The 22,023-nt window shown below is 40.0% G+C and overlaps 1 protein-coding gene across 1 annotated transcript in view; it reads left to right on the top strand.

Annotated features, from left to right (window-relative positions):
- Window positions 1-22,023, top strand: part of LOC136246039 (leupaxin-like) — a 22,883-nt gene extending 860 nt beyond the window's left edge. The window contains exons 3-6 of the mRNA XM_066037489.1: window positions 11,463-11,728; window positions 20,251-20,804; window positions 21,149-21,379; window positions 21,593-22,023. Of these exons, the coding sequence (XP_065893561.1) occupies window positions 11,463-11,728; window positions 20,251-20,804; window positions 21,149-21,379; window positions 21,593-21,859 (1,318 nt within the window). The 3' untranslated portion in view covers window positions 21,860-22,023. The remainder of the gene's footprint in view (window positions 1-11,462; window positions 11,729-20,250; window positions 20,805-21,148; window positions 21,380-21,592) is intronic.

The raw sequence follows: 22,023 nt of genomic DNA, 5'->3' as shown, positions 1-22,023 counted from the left end.
CAAAGTGTCCATATAACACATTGGGAGATTGTGTGTGTGTGTGTTGCGTACATTAGTTTAAAAAACTGAAAAACTGAAACTGTATGGTGTTTTGATTATAGTTCAAATCCTTTAAGGATTATTCAATTTGTGCACCATGCAAACAGTACAGCTGTAGTCTTGCATAGCCTGGCTGCTATACATCCTCCTCTTTTCTGTGTGACATTATTGACCTACGAAATAGGGTCTGGGGAAGTTCTGTCGCCAACATTGTGCAGTATTTGCAGGTAAACAGTTACCATGGCCTGTTCCTGTTCTTTCTGGTAGAATGCTACTGTTCAAAGTTTTGATATTCTACCATAGCAATGCACAGCTAACCAATGAAATCAAATCCATCAAAATTTGGTGGAAATGCATAACTTTGTCAGTTTGGAATTTCCTCATTGCCAACACCAACCAATAGTGTTGCAAAGAAAAAAGAGAAAGTGGGTGGTTTGGGGAAAAGTACGTAGGTGGTTTTGGTGGACTCAGATATACAGGGAGCTATGCAGGTTAGGTTAGTACTGTGAACAAAATATCAAATATTTTAATCTTGCACTGTACATGTATGTACGCAAATTCCCTCTTTTACAAACCGTTAAAGTTGTGTACCAGGCAATTTTGGTGTTTGTCAGGACATACACTATGTGTGGTCCAGGCCATCTAATGGGACGTCCTCAATATTGATCATATTTGAGGAGGTGGCCACTATATTGAGGTGTTCTTTGAGAAGTGGTGACCCTAAGTAAGGTTTCAGTATGTTTGCCACTTCTTGTAACAAGTTCATGTGGTGTTTGTGGGTCTGAACATTATTGTCATACTGTGATTTGATTGGTGGAACTTGTTTGATAACAGAAGTGGATAAGTGTCCACATACCATCTCTGCCATGACTAATCTGATTGGCTGGTCATTTGAATGGAAAATGAACAAGCATCCCTATAGAGTGTATATCCCTTCAGTATATGTCCATATTAGGTAGTGTTGTCAGGTATATAGTGTGTTGTCTGACATACTAATCTGGCTTCCTCAATGGCACAGGTTTGTTTGTATCTGTGTACCATATTTGTTGGAGATCGATAGCTTAACAGTTACTGTAGAAAGTGATCTTAATGCTGCCCGCTTGTTTTCCTTATTTTCATGTGAATTTGATAGGATACTTGCATATCATCTAGTGCTTTAACCTGTTGGTTGTAGGTATAGCAGACTGTGATTTCCTGGCTAGTAGTGTTAGCCATTTCATGTGTATGGTAGTGTTGTGATGGGGAACCAATGGGCTGTGTCAGTTGTTTATGTACACTGTAGTTTATAATAGCAGTGTTAAAATAACAACTTGTATTTCCAGGAAGTTTTGATTTGACGAATCCACATTTCATTAGCTTTTTTAAATGTTGACGAAAATCAAGAAATCATACATCTTAATGCTTCCTTTAAAGGCTTAAATTAACTAATTCATCAACCTTTTTCTTTTGTCAAAATTTCCTATTGTAGTTTTGCTTGCTTAAAGTTGTACCAACATCAACTGAGAGTTACACTGCATACCATGCATACTGTACCTTTATGTTTAGTCAATGTGTTAAATTAACAATGAATGCCTTACTTGGTAATTGGGATAAGGAAATTTTATACCTCTGTTATGACAATTTTCCTGGACTTGTATGTTGATGGACAGCCATATTTTGTGATTAGTGTAGTAATGTATAAATGTTATCAAGAGTTCATAATATTAGAAGAGGGAGAGTATCAAAAGTATCAAACGCTCAATATACCCTATACAAATGCACTGCTACAAGTTCACCTTTTTGATGAAATCAATGCCTCTCTTAGTATGGAAAGGCGTTTAATACAACTCTACTGGTATGAGAGAACTGTTAATAGGTGTTGAATATGGTGAAGCCTCTATTCTACATAACAGGGTTGATACTGTACTAGTGGCAGTGCCTTTGATAAATGTATCTCAGTTAGGTACTCTCTCTTACTACCATATTATGAACTCTTGATGTTATGTAGTTCTATTACCACATTGCCTAAATTATGGCCAGTCTCTGGTTCTAACAGTTGTTGGGAGAAAGATCAGTACAACAGAATGTGTACTGGGTTTCTAAACACAGGGTCTCAAAACTGAATGCCTTTATAATGATTCTGTGCAGTGTTGTAAATGACAAGATATATGGAGGAGGGTGAAAACAGGTTAAAATGAATGTTGCGTTTTCTGGATTAAAGAAATTTGGGAATGATGTAACAAATGGCATCATTGCTTTGCTTAGAAGAAACATAGTTGAAGAATTGCTACTGGTGAAATAGCGTTTCAGCAAAAAAAAGTGCTTTTAAAAAAGAAAGTACATAATCTTAGTCCTTACACGAAGTAAAATCAGAAGAGCTAGCGATCCCCACCATTTACTGGTCTTGTAGCTACTATTGGGGTGCATGCGATATTTGATATTCAAACAAAACCGTACAAATAGTTTTCAAGTAGCACCTAAAATGCTTCTGCCCCTTCCTCTGGGTGAAATGGAAAGTATCCAATGACCTTTTCATTTGAATATACTGATAAAATATCAATTGAAGTACAACTCTATGGTATTGTATTTGGTTGATTCCAGTCTGACTGGCTTCGTGCAGTTCCCACTTCATTCTGAATTTTGTGTCAGGTCAATACAGCCTTTTTGCCTCTCTGTACATATATGCATATAGTTAGACTGTTCTTGTGTTGGCTTCCCATTGTGAGGTTATTTGATACCAGTGAAGAATGCAGAGTTTGTTAGCAGACAACAGAGCTATTGATTGTAGTGGTAACAATATAACTTGATTTATGGGATTATCGTATGTATACTACTGTAGTAGTGCTTGATTTGGCAGGAATAACTGACTACATAGATATACAGGAGAAACTACAGTGAATTAATACACTTTGTAGTGTCTAGATCTTCATGTCCTCATTAACATGACTACAGAGTAGATGGTGAAAGTCAGTGGTATAGGTAAACATGTGAATGGTTTAAATTTGGTCTTCTCAACTTTGTCTTGTCAATGAGCCTTATCTGCAATTATGAAATGTAATATCATAATTGACGATAGTGTGGGGGGGGGCTTTATCATGCTGTAATCAAGCTGAACATTTTTACTGGCTTGGTGATAATGTTAAGTGATAGTAAAATTGGACCATCTGGCAAAACCAGACTAAAATTAGCAAATGATACACAAATGTGCTTAGAAGTATATATGCCTCACCTGTGTCTTTGTTTGAATCATTTAATAGCGAAACTCCACCTCTCTTGATACCTCTCTCTACTAGAGAAGGTTATGTTGGAAGCACTTCTAGAAATGTTACTATATTTTAATTTCATGTAAGCCTCAATAGTCGCAACAAAAACTGGTAAACGGTGGGGGAGTTTGTAAAAGACGGAATAAGGAATAACGGAATAACTCGCATCACAACGAACGGGCATTTATATGGCTTATGCAATGTTAGGGTGATTGTACTGTTACAGCTGTGAACTCATCCCTCGTAGATATCCTTACAATGTAGGGTGATTGCGTGTACTGCTACAGCTGTGAACTACACTGCTTCGTCACTCATAGATGTCCTAGCGAAATGATTACTATACGCTCTTACTACTACTGTATGTAGCTAAGCTAGAATATACAGTAGTTAGCCATTAGTTTTGTTTTCGAGTCTTCATCCTTCCAGTGGAGGGATGAAACGAAACGACTGCCACGCCCCTTTTGCTCATGACGTTGGTACCATACTTAACATACAGTACCCGCTTACGAAGTGCAAAATTGCATTTGATTATAGCTCTTACTAGCTACTACTGTATGTAAAGTATGGTACCAATGCCGCGAGCAAAAGGGGGTGTGACAGCCGTTTCGTTTCATCCCTCCACTGGAAGGATGAAGACTTAAAACGAAACTAATAGCTAACTACTGTATATTCTAGCTGTGCTAGCGCAATGATACTTAGCTATACATACAGTAGTAGTAAGAGCGTATAGTAATCACTTCGCTAGGACGGCTATGAGCGACGAAGCAGTGTAGTTCACAACTGTAACAGTACACGCAATCGCCCTAACATTGCAAGGATATCTACGACGGATGAGTTCTCAGCTGTAACAGTACAATCACCCTAACATTGCATAAGAAGCCATATTGATATAAAACGCCCATTCGTTGTGACTCGAGTTATTCCGTTATTCCTTAGTTCCGCCTTTTACAAACTCCCAAACGGTGGAGCTTAATGGGGTTCATCAGATGTTTAGATTGTGCTTCTAATAAGCATTAAGATAATGTAGTTTGTTTTGCTAGATTTTACTTCATTAGTAACCCATTCACAGCCATATTCTCAGGGTGCTTGCATAATGTTGCTATCTTCTTTTGAGCCATATTCTCAGGGTGCTTCTATAATGTTGCTATCTTCTTTTGAATCTGTTTTTCTGTAGATAGTACAGTCATCTACAAAGAGGCAAATTGAAGAGTTAATATCTTTTACTATGGCACTGGCTAAATTGGCAAACCGTGTCATACTAACCGTCCAATGCACAGAACTACTTGGTAACCATGCATCTAAATACTATAAACTAAGGAGGCTGACTATGTTGTTTTTGTTTACATAACAGTAACCGCAACGAAGTTATCAAACAACAAGGTCTAAAAATTTTGTAAGAACCAGTCCGAACGAACAACAGAATCCCAACTAACTATTTACTAAGGTGTAATTACACTCCAAAGAATTGTTCTATACAGTTTACTTACAGTGCGATTCATTCCACAGCTGGTTTCTTTGTGATTTGTCCCATTTTTGTTGTTGCATATATGTATATGCACACGTGTCCACCATGCTACTTCCAGGATAAAGCAGCCAACTGTCAACTTTCTGTCTCCATCGGTGTATATTGTTTTTCAACTCATAAGAATGATTTAGCTCACCTATTATGACAGGTTGCACTTTGTGCTATGGGAATCTGTGGGCATGTCCACTTCAGTACTAGCGCATCTTGCTATGAAACACATTTTACAAGTTGTATTTATGAGTGAGTGATGATGCCATGCCACCATATGGTGACAGTAGCCATTAATGGGTTAAGGTATAACTCTATTCAACGTATATCTTCTAGCACTGACCAGGTATTTGTATTCTTGTGAGCAAAGCAACGATGTTACACTCTGTTACATTGTCCACACGTATTATTTCATCCCAGAAAATTGGGCTTACGCGTAATAAATTTCTAAAGGCACTTAGTTGTTTCCGACCTCCTCTGTCTCTGTACAAAGTCTACCCCCCCTCCCCCCACGGCTACCAACATTTTTATTTTGTGCAGGTAAGGCTCATAACCTTGTGACTGTTGGAAGTGTGTGGTTAAAATTTCTTTTATTCCTATGTGATGGCAAAATGAAGCCATTACTGTAGTACTAAGAATCAACACTTTGTGTTGTCAGTGAAAAGAAATGGGACACAAAAGTAGTGAAGTCCATTATACATGTACGTACAGTATATATGTGTGCCAAAAGGAACCTGTTGGGTTGAGTGATGTCTAACAGTGAAAAAAAACCAAGTTCATAGTCTTGGTCTAAAAGTCAGTCAACAGAAAAAGTAAGCATAAAACTGCATATTAGATTTTGTGTTTTCTAAGCCTCTTGTAACTGGGAACTTAACACACACGTAGTTTCCAGCTATTCAAGTGGCTATAAAGTAGCACTGAATATGATGTATACAGTACTATATATAGTATACAACAGGCAAGCATAAGTGCAAGTTGTATAACTGTTATGTATCAGAAGATGTTGCAGGACGGCTGTAATAAAGACCGGATTTCTGGCACCGATTGTAGGAACCAGGAGGAACTTTGTATGGCCATGGGCTATAGTACTTGCATTCATCCATTTGTTTGGCTCTGGCATGTCCAGCATACATATCACTTGGTCCCCCATGACCCTCTTGACCACCAAAGCAGCCATTGGATTATATAATTTCTTGAGTAAATATAACCTCACTACACAACACTACTAATTCTTACTATCTATGCTGGCAAGGCAAAAACTAGCTGCTACAATTGAATGTAATAGTGAGGATTATTTAGAATTAGCTTTGTGTAAATGGTGAAGATCTAGTAGCTATCATACACTACGATAGTAGTGTATAGTAGGGACCACAAAGGACTAGGCGTGGCCCACGAAATAATATCATCCAAAAAACAGCCTCGATTTTCCCAGATGACAATGAGGCAGTATTGGTTAGGTAAAACTAAGCCCAAAAATGCTTTCAGATCGACCTGAAACGCTTTCAACAAGTTGCTACGGAATTTTAAATTTTTTTTATTCTACAGAATTTTCTACTGGCTGACTGACTGCCTGATGCCTTCAGACAAGCGTAACTCAATAGCGGCTAATGCTATGGGCTTGATTTTTTCACTGTTCGACGTCGCTTTGGCCTGACAGGTGCCTTTTGGCATGTACAATGCATTCTTCATGGACTTAACAGTGTCCTCCTTTGTGTCCCATTCATCTTTGCTGACAGCGAAAAGTGTCGATTTGGCGTTAGCCCTTGATGGCTTCCCTTCGTAATGGAAATCGTCCGTATTTGTCATAGTGGCTATTTTGATAGCAGAGTGCATTTGTACTGGTGTGTAACAGGTTGAACATAGCCGACAATGAAGCGTAATGGATACTTCACTTTTCAGACGATAATTGATATAACCGGGGCGCGTGTGGCACCATCTCTTTTGGTATGCGTGGATTGTAGAGGTGCTTTTCGAACAGTTCTTGATTTGAAATGCTGCATAACGGGTTGAACAAAGCTGACAACGAAGCGTAATGGATACTTCACTTTTCAGATGATAATTGGGGCGCGCAGTGGCATTTCAGATGCGGAACACGTGGGTTCACCAGTCATAATAATTATTTCCAAAAAAAGGTACAAACAAGTACACAGAAAAATTTGGAATTTTCAACTAGAGTAGGGACCATAGCACATCAATAAAAACTACTGAAACAAGTTGCAGTAGTCCATGCCATGATATTAAATCACAGTAAAACAATAAGAAGTTGTTATATCCCTACTGTGCTTGTGTACTTGTATAATTACACTGTTGTACATAAATGTGGCCACATATATCTTCCCCTGTATCTGTACAGTATGTAGTCAGTTATTCCTTGCCACATCAAACACTACTAGTGTACCGTTTCTATACACAAAGATCCGTAAAGCAAACACAATCAAGATATATTGTTGCTATAATATCATACCCTTTGTTACTTTTATACTGAAAATGCAGTGAGGTCACAAAGTTTGGTTTGAGGTTTGGCATACACTAACAATTTGGTTAGTGAAAACCACACTGAAAATAGGGTCCCACAATTAATGCTGTGAAGTGCCACTATAAAACACACTGATCGAGACAGGACTTGTGTATTGTATTATTGTCCAAATCAGGGTGTAATATTTTTGTCAAAACAATAATTTTTGTAAACTACTACTTCATTGAAGCAGTGGTTGTGAACTTCCATGAGTAATCCCAAGCTGTGAAAACTATCTTACACTTGTGGGTAAGGCTGGCTGCTTGAATGTGCTTTTGCAGATTGCAATGAGTGCATTATACTGTAAGTGCACTGATCATAGTACAACATACAGTATATTGCATTGGCTGCAGTTTTGTGCACTAGTGCCAGTGGCCGAGACCACAACAACACCTCACCTAATAGGTGGAAACATTTCACTCCACTTCTACCACTGCAAAAGCCGATTGTGGGGCCTTCTAGTCCAGCACCTAAGCCAAATATTCGTTCACTTTTTGATAAAAGCACCAATTTTTTTACAGAGTATATGGAGCGTGCACTAAGTGTTTTAAGAAGGGGAGGCACGTAAAAAGTCCCCAGGAACACCCCTTTTTGCACCCTGACAAGAAAACTATTTGTTACTATTAAAAATCAATCATGTTTCTATCAAGTTAACTGCTGGGCCTAGTATCATAGTAGTACAAAGCATACAGCTGGAACATAATAGCCTATTAGTAATCTATAAAAAAACAACAAATAGTTTTCTCACCTAGGCAGTAAACAAAATCACTAAAATTTCCATTTACATGGATTCTGTTAAAGTTTTGGACCTTCAATGCTGACGATTGTGTAGTACTATGTACAAGGATCATCCTGATGTGTATCGTTTCTTTATTAAAGGGGTATAACAAAAGTTATTTAATGCTAAAGTCACAGGTGGATATCTCAACAGAAAACCATGAACTACAGCAGTTCAATTATCAAGCACAGAGCTTGAACAAAAGGTCCCTTGTCCTTATACTGGGCACCATATGAAAGGTAATTAAATTTCTAGTTTAATGAAGGCAGTTGCAAGTTGTTTCAACATCTTGTTCTCAAGTTACAGCGCTTTCAATTCAGTGTAATATAGTATAAGCAAGAAAAGGACACAGACGAGCATTAAGATATTTCTTAGTGCTGTGATAATGCTCAAAATAAACATAAAGGAGCTGGGTTCCAATGAAGTGATATTTTGAGCACTAAGAAGTACCTTATGACACATCCTTGTGCTCTTCTTGCTTATGCTATATTACACTGAATTGAAAGCGCTGTAACTTGAGAACAAGATGTTGAAACAACTTGTTCATTAAACTAGAAATTTAATTACCTTTCATATGGTGCCCAGTATAAGGACAAGGGACTTTTTGTTCAAGCTCTGTGCTTGATAATTGAACTGCTGTAGTTCATGGTTTTCTGTTGAGATATCCACCTATGACTTTAGCATTAAATAACTTTTGTTATACCCCTTTAATAAAGAAACGATACACATCAGGATGATCCTTGTACATAGTACTACACAATCGTCAGCATTGCAGGTCCAAAACTTTAACAGAATCCCTGCAAATGGAAATTTTAGTGATTTTGTTTACTGCCTAGGTGAGAAAACTATTTGTTTTTTTATAGATTACTAATAGGCTATTATGTTCCAGCTGTATGCTTTGTACTACTATCAAGAGTACATAATAATAGAAGAGGGAGGTTATTATTATGTACTCTTGCTACTATGATACTAGGCCCAGCAGTTAACTTGATAGAAACATGATTGATTTTTAATAGTAACAAATAGTTTTCTTGTCAGGGTGCAAAAAGGGGTGTTCCTGAGGCCTTTTTACGTGCCTCCCCTTCTTAAACACTTAGTGCACGCTCCATATACCCTGTAAAAAAAATTGTGCTTTTATCAAAAAGTGAACGATTATGTCAATTTTAAGGGCTTATGTACTGCACTACTCACACTAAACATCACCAACACATTTGATTTCAAGGCAATCAATGGAAATTGCAAAAGTAATCCTCATTAACATGACCACAGAGTAGATGGTGAAAGTCTGTGGTGTAGCAAAATATGTAAATGGTTCAAATTTGGTCTTCTCAACTTGTCAATGAGCCTTATCTGCAATTACGAAATGTAACATCATAAATATTGATGATGGTGGGGACTTTATCACGCTGTAATCAAACTGAACGTTTTTGTATTTGTTCAATTTGGAACCATTAGGTGATAATGATAAGTGACAGTGTGGAATGAGACTATCTGGCAAAATTAGTAAATGATGCACAAAATAAATTATTGTGCTTGAAGTATCCTCATCTGTACCTTTGTTTGAATTAATAAACGTTATCATAGTGAAATGCCTTCACCTTTCTGTACCAGAGAATGTTGGAAGTGCTTCATTAAAATATTATGTTAATTCCTTATTAGAAATTTTACGTGAACCTTTAACATCGCAATACAAAACTAACAAATTGTAGGGCTTATTGGGGCTTGTTAAGATATTTATATTGTGCTTCGGATAAGCATTAAGGTAATGTTATTTGAAGCCCCTAGATTTCAAGGCAAAAAATATATAACTCTTTTTGATGCACACTGACTAGGTATGTGTATTCTTGTGAGCTATACAATGATGTTAAACATTGTGCACGTGTTTTATTTCATACCAGAAAATCAAGTTTCTGCATAATTAAATTCTAAAGGCATTTAATTGCTTCCGACCTCCTCTGTCTCTGTACAGGACTGCCACCATTTTATTGTGTGACGTAAGCTCATAACCTTGCAACTGTTGGAGGTATGGTTCATATGTCTTCATATTATAGCAACATGAAGCCATTACTGCAGTACTCGGAATCAATACCTTGTGTTATTAGCGAAAAGAAATGGGACACAAAATAGTGAAGTCCATGATACGTGTATTGTATGTATAAAGGTCAGATAGAGCAGGTATTGCTGGACCATTGGTTTTAAATATGAGGTTCACTAACTGTATTGTCCTTTAGACTGTATTGTCCTTTAGAAGACAAAGCCGAGGTATACACTTTTTAGCTAAAAATTATTGGTGGTTGTCTTGACAGTGGTCTGGTCCTTTAGAATCAGGTAAACCATCATTACTTTTGAAGTATGGAGGGCTTGCACGAGAAAAAGTATTGTGGCGCTAATTATAACAACTGTTGCTAGACTGACATTTGTGAGGTTTACTTTTCAATGTAACACAATGGGGTGAATGCACTTACTTGGTCACCATGCTTTACCAAATAAGGGAATCTCTGTCAAAAAGCTACAGTAGGATAAGGTTAGAAACAAGCATTAAATACTAGCACTAAGTTGGACAAGCATAATATCAATTTTTCATCAATTAGTTGTGAACATAACACTTTGTACAATGTTTACGACAGCTATCCTAGTTTATACAAGTGACTAACCTAGCGAACTTGTTCCATTCTACACTGAACCATTGAGAATGGTCATAGCCTTCACTTGTGTATCTCACAAATGTCTGACAAACAACGGTTTTTAGGCATTTTACGAAAATACGTCATAACGCATCACACATGCAATCCCTCTATTGCAGCAGAACATTCCTGAGTAGACATACTGTACACATGCAGCTGTCCATTGAGTATCCATTACATACTGTATGAATAAAGTTAACCTTTGAGCAGTAATAATTATCTCTTATTACAGTTAGCCTCTGTGTATACATTGTCGGTTAATGTTTTGTCCCATAGAGTATTTTTAGCAATAAAAATATCAGGATCTAAAATGATGTTTAAGAAGGGTCCATGGGGACCGATCTCTGGCCTATTTCTTACTCCATTTTTAAACTCCTATAAGAAGCCAACCCACTGTCCTCTTTGGCTACCATGTTATGTACTACCCAAAAGCTGCCCAAAATGAGACATATTTTGAGTATTAATATGTTATAGCCACACTAATAAACAGATAAATAATACTGGGTGTAAAGTTCATTTGCATACGTAGCTTGAGACACTGACAAGTTACAATGTTGTGTACATACGTACTGTGTTGTTTTACTTACACAGTGTTTGTGTTTCTCACAAAATGATTTTTAATGTTTAACAGTGCCAAAAAACCAGCTCTATTACACTGTCTATGCATTTATGGGTATTCTGTTTGTTACAGTTATGAAGTAGCTGGCAGAAGTACACTGGACAATAGTGATATTGATCTCAGCAAGTTTGGGTCACTACCTAAGGGACCTGCCCCTCCCAAGCCAACCCGTTCATCAGGAGCTTCCCCAGTTTCACCACGAGTTGTATCACCCAGTGCCTCTGGCGACTCTACCGATGCTGCCAGACCACCGCAGTCACAGACAGCAGCCAATCTTGCGGAGTTGGATGACCTGTTGAATACACTGAACCAACACCAACAGAAGTTCCTCAGTGATGGTAAGTCCATGATCTATGATTTATACTGTATGATTTTGAGGAACTTGACCATACTTGTGTAAGTGCTGGACAAATCCACTAGACCACATGTTTGTGCTACACAGAGTACAACTGAGCTAGATGTGTAAGGAGTAGCGAAATTAGTGACCTGTGTAAAAATTTTAGAAGGTACTTAACATAGCTCACCATACCATCATTGCAGTATTGATCTCCTCACTCTGATGTTGGCTCCGTGTTCCGAGCTACTTGTGCAGTTGACCAGTGCTGACTCATACACCATGACCCTCTGTTTGGTGTGTCCAAGACTGGGACTGGTTCCTAAGGCCCAAATACCTGCTGGGTAGTTACACTCCAAAGCTTGGATGCCTAGTAACTAGATCCCTAAGAACTGAGACCTAAACCTACAGTACCTTTGGGGAATACCGAAGTTCCCAAATTAAACTCCCCAAAAGGTCACCAGCCCAACATGCAGTCCCTAAGTTACATAGGGAGTCTCATGCCTAGCACACCCCTTGAGAACTTCCTGATCCAGTACTGTCCTACTCTCTTTGCCTCCTTACTCTGCCCTGACCCACGTGATGACATGTGGGCCTGTCCCTTGACTGTCAACTTATTCATTCCTGTAGACCTGGATAATAATGACTAATGAACACTTCATATGTGAGTATTTAAAATGCATGCACTTTGTGTTCTGTTCACTGTTATATGTAGGCATCTACTGTAGCTGAGATCAATCCTGGGCTGCAAGAGCCTTTGAAACTGACAGAAGCTGTGCCTGAGGGGTCCTCACATAGAGCTGATAGGCCACGCTCTCCCATCTGCCCATTGCTTCTATGAGAGAGTCTTGAATGCCTCTTGCAGCTGTTGTCGTTACTGCCCCAATTCTGAAGCTGTGGCCAGAGTATTTACTGCAGTCGATGCCAACCTCTGAAAGCACTTCGCGTAGTTTAGCCACAAACTTTGATCTAGTCAAAAGATTCCCTCTCTGAAACTGGAATAATGAGCCATTCCCTGGACCTCCTAAGCTAGTAGGGCAATTACTGGACACAAATCTCCCCCAGTCTGTGCTATAAGAATCATAACTCCCACTCTGAATGGGTCTGTCTTGGACTGTTTTATCCGTACTTGCAGGTAGCTTGGGTCCCTTATGTTATCCACTGTCACATCCTGGTAAGACAAGTGCTGGGAGGAGTCAAAGTCTGTATCAGGAGCCACAGCCTCTTGTGTTCTCAGAAAACCAAAAAAGCAAATACACATAGCTGCCGGAAGTATGATGTGATCCCAGTCCTGGCTGCCATCCCAATTTGCACGAATCCTTCTCAAAATACCTGGAGTAATTGGGAGGCAAGGTCTGGGTGGGAGGCCAGCTTAAAGATGGATGCTTCATGCACCTGATGACTAACTCCAGCCTAGGAATTTAGCTTATCTGAGGATCCCCAAGACCATGAGATATCTGCAGGTGATGGGCTGCTGACAGATAGGACTTGGTGTCTGGTGGTGCAAACCTTCCAGCTTTAAGAATGCCACAAATTGGCATGGGCAGGCCTCAGTAACTAGTAAAGGAGCTAGCCCCGCCTGGTCACAAAAAAATCAAAAACCTCTTCTTGTCTGCAGAGTTTGCCCTCTGGGTTGAGGGGGCTAAGCCTGCTTGGTACAGGCTACAAACAGTTCTCATAGACATCCAGTCGGGCTGCTCCTCCACCAGGAGCCATAATGCTTGACATAGATTGGGGTTGGTTGTGGGTTGGCCCCCAGCACCACCTGTGAAAATTGATGCATGTAATTGCGGGAAAGAGCATCTGCTGTAGTGTTTGGCTTACCAGGAAGGTGTACTGCCTCCACCAAAAACTTAGTGTTCTGAGATGAAGAACAAGCAACACAAGAGATACATCATCATCATCACAGTGTCTCTGCTGTAACCATCATTTATTACTTCTACTGCTGTTGTGTTGTAGCAAAAGCACTTCACCCTCATGCCCAACCACTCTCTCCCAAGGATGCAAGCACTATGGGGAGGAACTCTTTTGCTGCCATGTGCCACTGACCTGCTTACCCTTTCCACTCTCACTGGAACCAACCTTTTCCTGGGTTGGGCAAGATCCCCACCTACCTGGTTTCACCACCCTAGCAGCATGTTGAAGCAAGCCTAACAAAGATTCCAGGACCCCTTTCAGTGCCGACGGAACTCCCAGGAACTCTTTTATCAGGCTGCATGCCTTCAGCAGTTTCTTCCTTAGGAGATGCAGCTGCATGTGGTTGGTATCTATTTCAGTACCCAAAAATGTTAAGCGGGTGGTAGGCCCTTCTGACTTCTCTTGGGCCAGGGGCACTCCCAGGAGTTTACAACACTCTACGAACTTTAAAATGCTCGAGTGGCATTCCAGCTCTCCTGGTGCCCCCAATAAGATATAGTCATCCAAGTAGTGGTAGATGAAGTGCACCCCTTGCTACTTGACGATCCATTCCAACCCACCAGCTACTGCTGTGAAGATTAATGGGGCAGATCTACTGTAAACCTGAATGGCAGGCAAGCATCCACGAATGCCTGCCTTCTCCACCCACATCTCCCTGCGTGTTCTGGTACCACAATATGCCACCTGCCTGATAGAGTGTAAGAACAGTGTGCAGGTGTGCGGCCATAGCCCCTGTCAACTCTGGTCTCTTCTGGGCCATCACTACCATATACAAGTTAAAGCACCTTATCCAGGCCGTCACGTCTGTGGTGTGTCTACTCAGTGACTGTAGCTTAGTCAGGGATCCTGCCGCTCCAGACTTGTGAGATGTGTCCCCTCCAATGCTTGGATTGCCTTGTTGGAGGGCAGGAGCTCATCCATTTGTATGAAACCGAGCTCCCATTTTTGATTTGCCAATTTCCAGGGTATTGTTGTAAGCCCAGGAGCTGTAAGGTACTACTGTGGCTGGATCTCGGCAGGTGTGTTTGTTGGTGGTCTTACTTCCAGGTTTTGTACGAGCCCTGCTCTGAGGGCATTGTATTTGCTGGTTCTGTCCATTGCACTCCACGTTATTCTCTGTTGGAACAATAGGTACGTTCTGCAGAAGGCCAGACTGGGGCAGCACTCTCCCACCTTTCATACCTAAAGGGGATTGACATGCACTGATAATCACACCTGTTCACCCTATAGCCACCTACTTGGCTCCCAACCAGCTTTTGACCTGGTGGCCCTGTGGTATTCCCATCATACTACACCACTGCCTTTAGAATTAGCTGGTGCTTAACTTGGCCCGCTACCCCTTTTCCGATGACCCGGACACCCACTCATGCCCACGCTGATGAGCTGTCCCCTTCGCCTGACCATTCTACCATTGGTAGTCGGGACTCACTGTTCATTACGAAGTAATAATTTAACGGCCTTTAGTTAGACTTATTGTTGATATGCCACAGAGCCATACGCCTAAATATATAATGTAGTCTGCAAACAAGTTCACTTACCGTTGACTCCTGCCAATTGAGTAGTGTTCTGACTGGAGGGCGGTAGGCTGCTGTTGGAACTGCTCTGGCTAGCCTTGGCCAGAGCCTCCACTAGAGCTGACGTCATCCAAGACTTCATCTGAGTCTCCTGTTCCGGTATGAACGTTGACTGCCCCACTACCGGCGGGTTCTTTTCCTTCCCTTGATCACTACCCGGATCTAGGAAGTTGTCCTGCCGTCCGTCATGGATATCACATGTATCTTGTTGCTTTTCCATGACTTGACTTACAAATAAGCTGAACCCTGAGTGAACTAACGCTTGCCGCACTGTTCTGTGACTAACACTATGCTGCGCATGCGCTACATAACGCTAAAGCCCGCTTAACATGCGCCAGTTCAAACTGAAGCCCGCTACCTTATTTGGATTAACTATGTTAATCTCTATTAAATGGGTTTCTGCTTGGTAACCAGTACTGAGGGTAATTGAAACAAGTATATGCATTCAGTTATACAGATTTATTTGTGATCTGTGGGGGTTAACCGTTCATTCTGTGTCTCAGCAAAAAACCCAAGCCTGTAGCCAGGGGGGTTTGAGGGGTTCTGAAGAACTGTACTCTTAGAAAAAAGGTCCACAATTTCAGTATAGGTTAGTATACAATTTGGTCAGTAGCTACAGTTTACTAAATACTAGCATTATCAAACTAAATGAAGTGCTCCAAGTATATAGCTTACCGTATTTTATCGGTTAATAGCTGCGGGTACTATAACTTTCAGCAAGGAGAATGATGTGGGTACTATGTGAAGGTGGCTACTAGGAGCTTGTGTGGCAGTAGCCTGTGGTGTTTATACAGATTTTTAAATGGCTTACCTTGTGTAACCATCCTTTAATACTGTTAATCCACTTGGCTCCTCTCAGAAATGCTATTTCCAGGCTTAAAACAACTCCTTTGCTTAGTTTCTCCTTAGAACGTGCGTCATCAACACTTGTTTCAGCAAATTCAGATACAAGCCGCAGCTCTTATGACAGTAATTCAAGGTTGTGCTGTGGCTACTATCCGGAGGGCGACTATTATGTGAGCCTCGGCTATTAACCGGTCAAATACGGTATTTAGTGCTTGTAATGCTTGCAAGATTAAGATACTCTAATAGAGCAGTCAACCACTGTAATAGAATGACCACTTTAATAGAACAGTCACATTTGCATTTTGCTGAATGTAGCTAACTACTTAATTTATTACAAAAACATTGAGATTGTCTAGAGCTTTTGTTTAAATATGAAAAAGATTTAGGGAGTATATGCCCCCTCCCCCCCCAGACCACCATGAATACCATCCATGCTTCAACTCCATACAATGTGTAAATTTCATTGTCTTAAAGCACTCTTTGCCCTGCTTCACTGTCCCTGCTGACAGAGCATTCAAGCTTTATTCTCTGTGACATTTCAATACATTTAGACACAGATAGAGATACTTTGCCAGATGTCATCCATATGTGACCGGATCTGCGAAAACCCAACACAATCATGCAAGCTTAAATTTACAGTATAAAGCATTGAATACATTGGTGAAATACTTGCATATTAATGAAAAAATTCCGTAAATTTTTGAACGCCTCTTTCTTAGTGAAGGAAGGGACTAACAATAAACCCTGGATATCATCTTATTCGCCTGCTCAAGAGGAGATGAAAAATCTTTGTTTCGTTGCCATAGATCCAAGGATACGTGTATGAGCGTTTGTTTACGTCATGCCAAAGCTATCGTATGCAATCGATTTTTCTTCACAAATTTCACCTTTGTATGCAATGAAGAAGGGTGAGAAAAGGAAAAACTTACCCAGCAATTGATTTCCCTGTTCATGTTGAACGCAATGGTGAAAATGTTAGCTCCGTACCTCAATCCGTTGGTAAATTACAACCGTTTTTGTAAGCACCTGTAATTTATTTTCCCTATACTTGCTGTACAAATCAATTTTTCTGTTGTTGCTACTTTGTAGGGCTGTAACTCCTAAAGTTATTCGGCGAAACTTTGCCAGAGGATACACTTGGCTAAGTAAATTATAAATATTTCATAAACAGGAATTTGAAAAATGTGCGATTATGTCAGGTTTTCGCAGATCCGGTCACATATATTGTAGCTGGTCTTGAGCTTAAATATACTACCTAAAAATGTGTTCTTTGTATGTCTGAAATGCCACCAAATTCAACCTTTTAGTATCTCTCTTTTCGAGGGGGCATGCCCCCCAACCTAATTTCAGCAGACTTCATATGCTGAGTGTGCCTTCCACATCCCTGCATCCTACTATACAAAAAGATTTTCTTCTAAAAGTATAATAGTCTGGCTACAGCCCTGAAAAACCCACCTAGTTTGCATGGCAAATAGTAGACTAAGCGCATCCAACTGTAGCCGAATGATCACTTTTGTGGTTGCCATAGAAACTTCAGAACAATAAACTAAGAAGATTGTCCAGCTGTTCTTCATTGTTCTTTACCCCACACTCATGCCGTGGCTATTTAAATACAAATAAATAAATTAAGGTACGTACTTTAAACCATTGCAACGCTTACTACAAATAAGTTAGACACCGCAAACCAACGAGAGGTAAGGAATTTACTAACCCCTTGAGCTCTTGGTAACACCCTTGCTGTGCTCGGGATGCTACAGCCTCAGGTTACTACTGTAAATAACTTAGTTCCCTCAGCCTCAGGTTACTAAATAACTTAGTTCCCTCAGCCTCAGGTTACTAAATACCTTAGTTCCCTTGGTCTTGGTGTCCAAATATTATATAGTTGCTGTACAAATCAAGTTTCTTGCTTTTCCTACTGTCTAGGGCTATAATCTCAAACTGCTAACCACAATAAGCTGACATTTTGGTGATCATTGCTTAGACACTGTAGATAACGTGAAGAAATTTCGAAGTTGTGCAAACTAGGTGGGAATTTGTAGCCTGTCAGTTAAATAATAGTTAGACGTCAAGAACCCAGTGATTCTTGACGTCTAACTTATTTAGACTACAACTCGTTATTGTACCTTGAGTTGACAGCTGCTTGTAAATAGGAAATGTATGGCTAATTACTAGAAACAAGCCCTCTACACCTCCCGACATGGCGGGACCTCAGCGTGGCCGTTGCTACCTGTTTAAACGCCCATGCGTTGCCAATGTTACAGGCGCGTGCTATGTATCCAATTACTGGACTCAGCTAGTGGACTACAACTCATTGTTGCTGTTGTTGTGCCTCGACAGCTGCTTGTAAGCAAGTAATGTAGTGTTGATTAGTACAAACAAGCCCATTACACCTCCCTCTAATTCAGTACGGCTGTTACTAGCCATTTAAATGCCCATGCGTTGCCAATGTTACAGGCGCGTAATTATCGTATTTCGTATTGCCTCAGAGCGTGGTCTCTATTGGACATGACCGTGGCTCTACGAGATTTAGAGACCACGTTTTCAGCCAATCAAATTTCAGTATCAAACTTGTTGTAGTCTAAATACTTATAGTTAATAACATGGTTGTTATATGGTTAGTGATGTAGGTCACAGTACTCAATGCTTGTACCACACTAATCCAGTACATGTCATCTCCCACTAGTTAGTACATGTGTTAATATTGTGTGAACAAGCTGTAGCATACCTTAATTGCTGTGTTAAATAGAAGCATGGGGTCCACATCTCAAATTTGCTCTATGCTAATTGTCATGTCCTTCCCAACATGTTGTGTGATTCAATAGAAGCTTCAATCTATTCTGAACCAATTTCATGAAGAAAAGAACAGTCTTATACACAACTTTGTGGTCTTCATAGAACTTTGCAGTGTGTGGTGGATCCCTTTTCGCAACTCTGTTCACATATTTTAGTAGCAATTAGTGTTATATTCACCATCTGTTTACACTTCACATATGCAGGTATTGCTGCTGTGGTTGTTGACACCTTGTTAGTTGAAATTGAATGTTAATTGCAGCTCTAAGGGTTGTAATGTTAGTGTCTCCTGATTATAATTAACCACATCAGTGGGCCTAGTTGTTCCCAGCTATGAACACACTACACACTTGTGTAGCAGGCTTGTTATGGCATGTTTGATCGGCATATATCTTCTCAGCACTATAGCATGTGGTGCTCTTTTGATAGTAGAATGTTTCAATGTGTGTTGTATGAAGTTGATGAAGTTGATGTTGTTGAATGCCAGAGATGGTAATCCCCAGTAGAAGGGTCAGGTTTAAATCTGAAGATGATTATGTAGAAAGTACTGTTCTAGTTATTCATCCTGTATTTAAATTATATGCACATGTTGGGTGGGCTTTTATTAGAATTTGTGCTTAGTAAAAAAAAAACCTAATGTTAAGATTTGTGGATGGCATGTGTGCCATGTCAAATACTTGTGGGTATATAACCTCCCACCTACTGTAACTGTTCAAAGGGATCATGGACCCTGAACTGGGGACCAGGTACTGAGGCCTCCAATTATTCATTCTTGTCCTTGTACAAGCTAACTCAGTAGGTCATGCATGTAAACCACTTTTCTCTGTCAAACAGTTCTTGTCAATTAGAAAGTAGGGGTGTACGGTAAGCTCCTATTCCAAAAATGAGTGTTGTGCTTGCTGCTGTATAGCATAGGTCGTTCTTTACAACTCCGAGCATGGATGAAGATGTGGTGTTAAGTCTTTGCCGTTGACTTAACTTGTCAACTGGTTGCGTGCTCCATGATGAACATTGGATGACCACTTCAGAAACAGTATTTCCCTGGAATAGCTTTAAAAGTGAAGATGACAGGCTACACACAATATATTAGGGTGAAAAAGAGGGATCTGTCAACTGACATATTAGCCTTACATACAGTAGATTTCTTACAAGGTGATTTGTAATAATTACTATAATTGAAAAGTGCCATAACAAAGTGGTATACCCATATGATCATGAGGCTGTTGGGGAAACCTGTGTTCGCCCAAGCAGATGCATACATTATTTTTAAAATCCTTTACATGTGCATGCATGTACATTTATTACATATAAAATCACCATCTTTGTGATCTAGCTAAATAGTTCTCAGTTTGGATGTATGTTAGTTGTGACTAATATTGTTTGTGTAATCTTGTTGTAGTGACTCCTCCACCACCTCAACAAACTCGTGAGAGTTCAATAGCATCAGAAGAGAGCAAGGTTAGCAGTATCACGTCGGCACAGCCTCTCAAACAATCATCCAATGCGACCAGCAACCCTACTACTGGCCAGTCAATGACACAAGAACTAGACAGTCTCATGGCAACATTGACAGACTTCAAAGTGCTCTCTGCCCCGACCAGTGTCACAGAGAATGTACCAATGAGAGCTAACCCACCTGCTGAGGCTAAGAACAAAGAGAAACGTCTAACAGAACTAGATAGTATGCTGGGCCAGTTGGAGAAAGACATGCACCAGACTGGTGTGGATATCAAGTCCAAAGGCACCTGTGCTGCTTGTAATAAGCCAATTCTGGGGAGGATGATTACAGCCATGAACAAACCGTGGCACATCGAGCACTTTGTGTGTGTCCTGTGTAACAAGGAGTTATCCAGTAGTGCCTTTTATGGCTATGATGGCAAGCCGTATTGTGAGCGAGACTATCAGGAGATGTTTGCCCCTCGTTGTGCCTACTGTAATGGAGCTATCATTGATGTATGTTGTGTACTTGAGTTACCATATTTCATTGTATGAGGCTTGCATCCTATCAAACATCTAGCTGTGATTAATCAGTTAAATGTTTGGTGGGAATGTCAAAAAGAATTATTGTATGAGTATTCGTGTGCTGTATGTTTCACATAATTGGTACATGTATAATATTATAGTCTTTTGTACTCATATCCACAAAATCAAGCCCTAAATTTTGTGACTAAACTGCACGCACTTAAAAAAATGACTGATTTGTGGTTTGAATTTAAGGATTGCATTTTTTTCTGTTCTAGAATTAAGTATGGGTAATTAGAGTTCCTTCAACTGCTGTGTATTTTCTTCCTTTTCAGAGATGCATGAATGCTCTTGGCAAGACATGGCATCCGGAGCATTTCTTCTGTACATTGTGTGGCAAGCACTTTGGTGATGAGGGATTCCATGAGAAGGATGGGAAGGCGTACTGTCGGGAAGATTACTATGAGAAGTTTGCCCCCAAGTGTAACCGCTGCAAGAGAGCCATCATGGAGAGCTTTATTACTGCCCTGCGTTTTACCTGGCACCCAGAGTGCTTCAACTGTTTGGTGAGAACAGTAACTATAGTGTTAGAGAGAGAGATCCTTACCTTTTTTCTATATTCTGGCCTTATTCCCATCCACTGGCTTTTGACTTTTCCTTACAATACTATATTGAGGGGCACGTGTTTAATGGGTATTGTTTTAGTTTGTCTTGACTAATAGTTAGTATTTCCTATTGGGACTTAATTAATGTACACATTAATGGGTTGTTTCTCACAGGAGTGTCATGTCACATTCCCGAGGGGTGACTACTTTGAACACAATGGTCAGCCATACTGTGAGAACCACTACTATGTCGCCAAGAACCAGGTGTGCGAGACGTGCAAGAAACCGATTAAAAAAAGCTGTGTCAGTGCCATGGGCAAGAAATTCCACCCCGAGCACTTCACTTGTACTTTCTGTCTTAAAGTGTTGAACAAGAGCACCTTCAAGGATCATAATGAGCGCCCATATTGCCAGCCATGTTATATCAAGCTGTTTGGATAGTAAAGGAATTGAACTGCTAGTAGATTTATTGTAAAACCGAATGTTTAAAATTGTATTAGTTTTTCAGATGGCATACTGTATATACATTCATACATACATATGCCATTGTACATAGCTTTGTATTGTGTATATGTATTATGACGTTTATTTTCTTATAGACAAAA

The sequence above is a fragment of the Dysidea avara genome, chromosome 15 (genome assembly GCF_963678975.1).
Source record: "Dysidea avara chromosome 15, odDysAvar1.4, whole genome shotgun sequence".
NCBI classification, from domain to species: domain Eukaryota; kingdom Metazoa; phylum Porifera; class Demospongiae; order Dictyoceratida; family Dysideidae; genus Dysidea; species Dysidea avara.
Note: the sequence above shows the minus strand (reverse complement) of the source record. Positions and strands in the feature narration are given on the sequence as shown.